This window comes from Odontesthes bonariensis, chromosome 3 (assembly GCF_027942865.1).
Source record: "Odontesthes bonariensis isolate fOdoBon6 chromosome 3, fOdoBon6.hap1, whole genome shotgun sequence".
Classification (NCBI taxonomy): domain Eukaryota; kingdom Metazoa; phylum Chordata; class Actinopteri; order Atheriniformes; family Atherinopsidae; genus Odontesthes; species Odontesthes bonariensis.
The window spans coordinates 7,626,299-7,634,996 of record NC_134508.1 but is presented as its reverse complement, the minus strand read 5'-3'; the positions used below and the strand labels follow the sequence as shown (position 1 = coordinate 7,634,996).

The 8,698-nt window shown below is 41.5% G+C and overlaps 1 protein-coding gene across 1 annotated transcript; it reads left to right on the top strand.

The window, feature by feature from the left end:
* Positions 1-1,244: 1,244 nt before the first annotated feature.
* On the top strand, positions 1,245-8,452 carry abraa (actin binding Rho activating protein a). Its single transcript, XM_075460175.1, has 2 exons — positions 1,245-1,940; positions 6,641-8,452. The coding sequence occupies exons 1-2, from the start codon at positions 1,326-1,328 to the stop codon at positions 7,076-7,078; spliced, it is 1,053 nt and encodes a 350-aa protein (XP_075316290.1). The 5' UTR covers positions 1,245-1,325; the 3' UTR covers positions 7,079-8,452.
* The last annotated feature ends 246 nt before the right edge of the window (positions 8,453-8,698 follow it).

Genomic DNA, 8,698 nt, shown 5'->3' with positions numbered 1-8,698 from the left:
ATGTGCATGTGTGTGTTCAACAGGTGCCAACAGGATGGGTAATCAGAACCAGAGGAATCAGAGGAGTAATTTCGTGTGGCTACATGACGATAAAGTAATCTTAATCTCACATTTGAGGTATATGAATGCAGCCCTACAAAGGCAAGGAAGGGCCAAGTTCAAACACAACAATAACTGCTCCTTTCTTTACTGTAAGTCTCCAAGAATGTTGCAGATTACAAACTAAAGATTTACCTAGTTTTGCTGCTGTCAGTTTCTTACTATCAGTATCTTAGCTGTCAGTATTTCCTTACTTCAAAACTGGACATGTAGGAGAAGTACTGCTGGAAATGTGGACGTATCAAAGTGTTTTTGTTGTTTTTTTGCACTGAGCATTAGTTAACAAATGGATAAAAACTATTCTGGGCATTCTCACTGAAATAACAGTAACTATATTAGTTCCTGCCCCACATGCACAGACATGAAGACAAACATTCCTGTTGCTCTCTATGTACGTGACCCACACTTTAGGAATTCACAGTCATCTCAGTGATCTAAACATACCGGGTCATCATGCATTAAAGCCGGGTTACGCGTTTTTATGAAAACATCCCTATATATACTCGGTAAGCTCATGCACAGTGAGGTAGTCCCTCCATGCGTAGCAGGCAGACTCAGGGCAGAAGCTTGTTTGTGATTCATTTTATTTGTGAGTAAGGACAGGAACCACAGAGAGGCTAAAAAAGCTGGACACCTGTTCCCCGGACCCCCGCTCGGAGAAATTCCACTCCTCAGTCGCTGTGTGTGTGTGTGTGTCAGTAATGAGAGTGTTGACACCGGACTTTTCTGTCTCACGTGGACGCTGTGCGGCATCACTTCCTTTACGGCCGTTCCCTATTTAAAGGCCAGAGTGGAGCCAGGGGGGCTTCAGCAGGGGATTAAAGGCGGAGTTCACACACTCTTCACACCAGCGACTCACCCACTGACCGACTGATGATCGAGAAAGCTCTGGATGTTTCTCGAAAGATCCATCGAGGCTGTAAAGACTAAGGTGCTCGATCAATGAAAGTTGAAGTCACGTGAGGAGCTTTTAAGTTCTGGGGTAGACTCTGGGGCAAAAGAAACTGTTTTTTTTTTTATTCAGAACAAATTGTTCTTACCTTCCTTTAACATAACCAGGTTTTTTTTTTGTTTTTTTCCAGAAGGCAACCTGAAACTTTGCTCTTGCTTTGCTTTTAATATTCTTGATTTTTTTGCATTGAGCCTTTTTCAGCCAAAGGCCCTGGAACACCGTCAGATCTGATCAGATTTTATTGTCGTAAGAAAATCTTCAGTGTTTTATCACCATGAGTGGAGGTGGGACTGCCACAGTTTCGCCACAGGAGCCGCAGGCTTTCAAACGGGCCGTACGGAAAATCAAATGCGCTGCAATGGTGGCCAACCTAGCCAAGAGTTGGCAGGGATGGGCCGCCGAACACTCGGACAAGCAAGACGCCATCCCAAGTGGCTGGATGCCTTCATCTATTGAGGAGGAAGACAGAAAAGAGTGCAACAATGTGGCAAAATTTAGCGTTACTCCGCGGGCAATTGCAGCAGATTCCAGCAACACCAGTGGGAATAAAATCCGGACAGGCACTGTGAGCAAGACGGTCCAGCCTAAGCTCAGTGAGTGCAGCGGCAGCAACGTGGTGAACGCCATTCGAGACAAGATGGAGTCCGGTCCTGAGGAGAACAAGCCCTTCCTGGGCAATGAGTCGCCAACACGGCGGCGCCAAATGAGGGCGCTGCAGAGCGCCGGGGGACGGGGGGTCGTCCAGGACAAAAAGCAGATGCTGCAGGAGAAGAAGCTGGGATCCAGGAGCAACAGCGTGGACACGGAGGACAGCGGGCTGGGGGAGGACGGCGAGTCAAAAACCGAACAGAGTGACGGCCAACCCAAAACACAGACTGACAAGCCCAAGGTACAGTGGTTGAGCCCGGTTATGAACACGTTTAAACAGGCTGAATCCCCCCCACCACCACTGCACAAACATGAATATATTTCAATTTCAAGCTACAGAGAAATATATTTATAATTACAAATGATCACTAATGAGTTACCTGTGGGATATAACAGATATTCAACATATATCTACATTATATATATTAGGGTCGGGCAAGTTAACTTGTTATTATCGCGTTATCGCATTAATTATTTAATGTCGATAAATATTTTATCACGCATTAACGCATTTTTTATTTTTTTATTTAAAAAAAAAACATTTTTTGGGGCTTTTGTGCCTTTAATGGATAGGAAAGTTCAGAGAGACAGGAAGCAGGGGGCAGAGAGAGGGGGAACGACACGCAGCACAGGGCTGTCCGATGCGGGACTCGAACCGGGGCCAGCTGCAGCGAGGTCTATAGCCTCTGTACATGGGGCGCCTGCTTTATTTTGTAAAAGTCTGTTGCTCACAGGCTTTTATTTAGTAAAAGTCTATTGCTGTCTGCTGTGGAACCAGAAAAGAAAGTAATCGGTGGATCCACCAAACATGGAGAAGGGTACGGAACTTTTACTCGGCCATTTTCATTTTAAAGTTCTTCCAGACGGCGGAGTCGACAGAACCAAAGTCATCTGTAAACACTGCCAAGTTGAATTGTCTTCTCAGCGTAGTAGTTCCAGTCTAAAATATCACTTAAAGGCAAAACACACAACTGATAGCAGCAAGTCATTCAAGGAAACAGACAGTGGAGCGAGGCTTCTACATAAAAACTACAGAAAGATGCTGATGTTAAAAGTGTGTTTGCAAAACAAATGTTATGGCACTTTCATTCATATGGCAGCACATTTAAAATAAAGCTAAATGCTAAAAGCTATACACTACTTTTGAATTAATTTTTGGATTTTGTGTACAAATGCGATTTATCGTGATTAATCAGGGAAATCATGTGATTAATTAGATTAAACATTTTAATCGTTGCCCAGCCCTAATATATATATATATCTTCAACGGCTGTTTTAGCCTCTCTCATCTTGCTCTTGCAGTTTAACAGGACACGCACAGATGGGGTTAGTCTCTCAGTCTATTATCAAAGCAGTTCAGAGCAGCAGGAGACTGTTTTGATCGTGGAGAATGTAGATGTGACACCACCACTGAAAGACGACTGAAAGTTAGACCGGCATTCATCAAGTGGCCAGAAACAGATCTCGAAATGGAAAATTTGCTCAGTGACAGCTGGATCTCAAAAGGCATAGAGACGTGACCTAAACTCGACCTTAAAATGTGAAAATATTCCGAAAATCAAAGGAAATATATCACGTTTCGTTGGCTTATACCAAAACTAATCTAACGGTCGTATTTTCTGAGTTGGTAACATCAGCATTAGAAGTGGTCTCTCCCCTGTTTGCTTCTATTTTTTCAAGAATGTACAATAAATGTCACTCATGTCTCTGAATCCATCGCAGAGAAGGATAAACAGCCTAAAATAGAGCGCAGATTTTCCACTCAAGTCACACAGTGCGAGTGCACAAGCAGAAGCGGCTTTGATGTCACCTGAAGACATCCAACTCCTGCATGGACACCAAACAGAACAACAGTTGCATAACTTCAATACTAACATCTCCCATAAAAGGCCAAGGAGCCGTCTAGGGGCCCCTCGACATGTTGGAAGGGTCGCCAGTGAACGGGTCCAGGACTCATAAAAAACTCTGGTCTCCTGCGCAATGGAATATATGTCAATAAATATAGTTACACAGCAACATGTTGTCCAACCCGACCTTCAGGTAGAACAACCGGCATGAGGAAAACAGGGTGAAGGGGGAGAGGAGGACGAGGAGCTAACATGGGACACACAGATGACTTTTTATTTGATTTATTTTAGTAACAAGCTTGGTTATGAGTATTGCAAATATAATCTGAAATATGTTGATTTCATAATTATCAAAGGCTTTATTTTCTAGAATCAAATCCCCTTTTATAATGAATGAGGCAAATTATTAAAGGCGTGCGCTATCAAATAATTTTTTTTTTCCAATGTGATGTTAACGGCCTCGTAAAAATGGCATCTGCATCTGTCGCAGGTGATAGCAGCTTCAGAAACAAAAGGATTTGGAAGCAATTGTTCTAAATGCCAGAATTAATATTGCCAGGATCAAAGTTTCCCGACTGAACCTTGTATGTTATCACTCTAACATTTGCAAATTAGGGGCAGAGTCGGAGGGGTAAAAGAAAGAAGAAAGAAAGTTGTTTTTAGCATCTTTTGGGTAAAAATGGTTTACAAATCCCAGAACGGTTTAGGCCCAGAATCCATCTGTGATCTGTTCAGAGAATATAAACCCAGCAGAGCTCTTAGATCCAAGGACTCAGGTCAGCTGGTCCAGTCCAGAGTCCAGACTAAACATGGAGAAGCAGCATTTAGCTGTTATGCTGCAAACAAGTGGAACAAACTGCCAGTGGAGATTAAACTTTCACCAAATGGAGACATTTTTAAATCCAGGTTAAAAACATTTCTTTTCTCATGTGTCTATGCATGAAATCTGCACAATATCTTTTAATTTTTTTAATTTTTTAATTTATCTGGACTGTTGCTTGTTTTTAAATTAATTTAAATTATTTTATTTGTTTCTCTTTATATTCTTTTATGTATTTTTAATGCTTCTTCCACTCCCTGCTGCAATGCTTTTATTTTACGTGAAGCACTTTGAATTGTTTTGTACATGAAATGTGCTATACAAATACATTTGATTTAATTTGATTTGATTTAAAAAAAAGAAACCCAAATGGTCGTGAAAACAAAACAAACAAAAAAAAGAAAACTGGGCTAACAAATTAGGATTTGTCTTGATAGAACACAGAAAGCATGGGAAATATAAAATATACAGGACAAAGGACCTGAAACTGATGGAATTAATGTGCTTAGCTACATAGGCTTAGCAAAATCAAGAATAGCACATAAGAAAAATACAATTTAACTAAAAAAAAAGCATCAAAGTACAAAAAAAAACGAGGTTCAGGCACATTATCACTTACAAAGTTCACACAGTTCAGGGAAAGACAAGTGGCAGTGGTAAGTCTTCACTTTTCACTGAGCGAATTCCGAAGAGATAAAATGACAGTGATCTGAAGGGCTGGCAAGCTGAGGAAAATACCGACAGAGAGGGAAGGGGAGGAGGAGAAGACGAAGGAGAAGGCATACGGTTATCTGGCGTGACACAATAAATAAACAATAATTCATCAAATAAGTACACACAGCTGCACATTAAAGAGTTTGCTGATGGGCGTTGAGCGTGCATCTATGACGAGAAATGCACAGAAATTAAAAAACGGTCGGTCAGTTCTGCAAAGGTCAACAACAGCACCGGCTTCAAACCTATTTCTGGAGCGTTGCAAAATTTACTTTTGAGCATGCTGGTTTATTGAGACGCATATTCCAATCAGTGTACAGTTTGCCTGAGTGCAAAGCAAAGGCCAAGCCCAAGATCTGTTTCAGCAACTGGCAGGGAGTTTATTTACAGACTGAGGGGCATTAATCTCAACCTATAGGCCAGTGATACTCACTATTTTTTTCACAAGAGCCACATTGGCAGAGCAAAATCAAGGGAAGAGCCACTTTTACGACAACATACTAAAGTCCCCTTTTGCAAATATGCATTTCTACATATAAAACATCCCACAAAAAAAGAAACAACACAGCCAATACATTTTCAATTCAGACCACATTTACCTTAATACTGGGATGAGCGGAACCTGGCATGCATGTCCTCGACTTTCTTCATGTTGTATTTGTAGTTTGTTGTTGTAATCATAGTGAGACATTCAGGATGAGCATGGTTTTTGTGCTGGTTTTTTGCACTTTTTTAATCAAAAACTGATCCATTGTGCCTGCATCTCACGCTGGCTAAAGGAGCTAGCGTGCTCTGCGGTCAAGTGTGACGGTGGTTTAAGCGGGCTGCGTTGCCAGGTTTAACAGTTCCCCCTTTAGGAAACACCATTAAGCCTTAATTAATACTTAATAATTATACTTAATACTACAACAACGCAAACTTAAAGGGATAGTTCGCCTCTTTTGACATGAAGCTGTATGACATCCCATATTAGCAATATCATTTATGAACATTTTCTTACCCCCTGCTGCGTCCTGTGAGCACAGTTCCAGCCTCGTTTTGGTGTTGACGAAGGTAGTCCGGCTAGTTGGCTGGGGCTTAAAAAATAAAGCGTTTTGCTTCTCAAAACAATATGCGTTCAAAAGAGTAATACATTTGCATCACAAAGTCGTCCCTCCAGAAAAAGTCAGACCTCACAATCGCTTGGTGCTATTTTCTCTCCCTTCATATCAATGCGTTCAGCCACCTAGCGATAGCTGCACCTGTTACGGCGTTTACTGCTCGGTCTGCACAGTTTACACAGCCCGTAGTGATGCTACTATAAAGGCTGTACTATTAAGCTACTATGCGAGTGCGAGCCGCCAATTAAAGCTTGAGGAGCCGCATGTGAGTATCTCTGCTTTAGGCAGAGTTGTTGGGTAAATGCTGCTTATTGAGGGAAGATGTAGGAGGTAACAAGCTAGTTATCAGCTGGGGCAGAGGCTAAGATATCCTATATATATGTTGCACTGTATAAAAATGATTTGATGGATCTTTTTAGCTACCTTGTTATTTGGTGCTAACATGCCTATTTATCTGCAGATTAAGATTACCACTATGAGTGACATCAAAAGCCGCTGGCAGCAGTGGTCTGACCAGCACGTTGTCGGCCAGAAGCTCAACCCCTTCAGTGAGGAGTTCGACCACGAGTACGCCATGGCCCAGCGCCTCCGCAGAGGCGACTCCGGGTACGGCCGACCCAAAGACGGCTCAAAGACCGCTGAGAGGGGCGACAGGGCCCAGAAACACATCCACAGGGAGATGGAGGAGATGGTGTGGATTATCAGAGACATGGGCCTCGAAGACAGAGAGGGCCGGACTGTCATTTCATTCGGACGCCTCTTTGACCGCTACGTGAAGATCTCGGACAAAGTGGTGGGCATTCTGCTGCGCTGCCGCAAACACAAGATGCTGGACTTTGAGGGGGAGATGCTGTGGAAAGGACAGGACGACCACATCATCATCACGCTGAGGGATTGAGGACAGACGGGTGCAAACACACATGAAAAAAAACCAACTAACCATGCTAACCAGAGCTGCACCGTGTACACGACAGGACTGCACAAACGTGCACAAAGATTATCCACAGAGTTCCAGGGATAAACACAGTCAATGGAAATTAAGTAGAACATTTAAGTAGCAAACGGACACAAAGAAAACAGAAGTGCATGTAAGTTATTAGCAGGCATCATTTACATGGATCACACATACACACTCGATGCCACCGAGCTCATTACTTCTTCTCATATACCTGACAGATCAGGCAGTGAAGGGCAACTATCTTTAGCATGCCAACCATGCTTGCCTTGCTAACTATGCTACATGCTAGACGCCTCGAGAATCCACCACAATGCCAATCACGCAGCAAGGCTTTACTCTGACTGCAGCCGAAGAAGCAGCAACACAACGCTGATTTCCTACCGTGAAAAGCCTTAAAAAGTCAAAGTTTTGTACTCCAAAGACACTTTAGTTGAAAACAAGCAAACAGCTTAGACTTTCTGCAGTTTAGGCTATTAGCCTACTGCAACGGCAACAGAAAAAGTAGTACGAAAGGTCACGTTAAAACACTATGATAAGACCAAACCTTTGTGTTTTTTATGTATTATTTAGCTCACATTTGATCTTTTATTAGCAGAGCTTTAAAGCTAATAAGCCAACTGTGAGCAGAGTCTGCTACTGTTTGAAGAAGGAACAAAAGATGAATGGATAAAAGAACCGCTATCAGAGTTTAATTAACAATGTTTTTGTTTAGTTTTACATAGAAGAGGAATATTTCAGCTCAGATAAGTGTCAAAAGGCAAACGTTTCATTTATTCTGAACCACGATAAAAATAACATTTTGATTGAATAAATACTAAATAAATAATCGTGATGTGAATATACATGTTTGGTTTAGAGGGAAAACACAGTGACGGCGATGAGAATTGTTGATGTTTGTGTTTGAAGAACTACTATGTTTTAGCTGTATTGTGAAATGTATTTTATCTCATAAGGATTAGCTGTTAGAACGGTCTGCAATGAAATGAAATGAAATGGTGGAGGGGCTTAAAAATCTTAACATATTCTTCTTTCAAAGTGAAAGTGTGTGTGTCTTCTCATAGAAGGACGGTTTAATAAATATACTACAAAAACTGGGTAAAATAATGTGTATCAGATTATTCTGTTGCGCCTGCTGCAGTTAGTGTTAACACAGGCTACGTGGAAGTCGCTGAAATATAAATGATTATGAGATAAAAGTTTTCAGATATTCTGGTACACAGAGACACTGAGTTTTGCGTGTGTATAACACAATATTTATCTTTGATGGAGTCTTAAAGGATTAAAATAGTTTTGGCATAAATGAGTGAAATAAAACATGACAAAAACAAAAGAAAAATCGTTGCATCTTTTGTTAGAATTGTGCATTTCTTTCGGGACTTTCAAAGGAATGAATTTCAGTGGGAAATTTCTTGTGTGTGTATTTTGAAGATGGGATATTTGTTAAGGGAAGGGAATTGTTCAGAATTTAGCAATTCCGGTTCCATTATCGATATCACTTATCGATTCTCATCCAGTTATATATGGTACAGATATAGTACAAATGACTGGTTGCAGTAACAC

Coding starts and splice junctions, on each gene's coding strand:
- abraa (XM_075460175.1), top strand. CDS start 1,326: ATGAGTGGAGGTGGGACTGCCACAGTTTCGCCACAGGAGCCGCAGGCT. Junction 1,941..6,640: donor CACAGACTGACAAGCCCAAG/GTACAGTGGTTG, acceptor ATTTATCTGCAG/ATTAAGATTACCACTATGAG.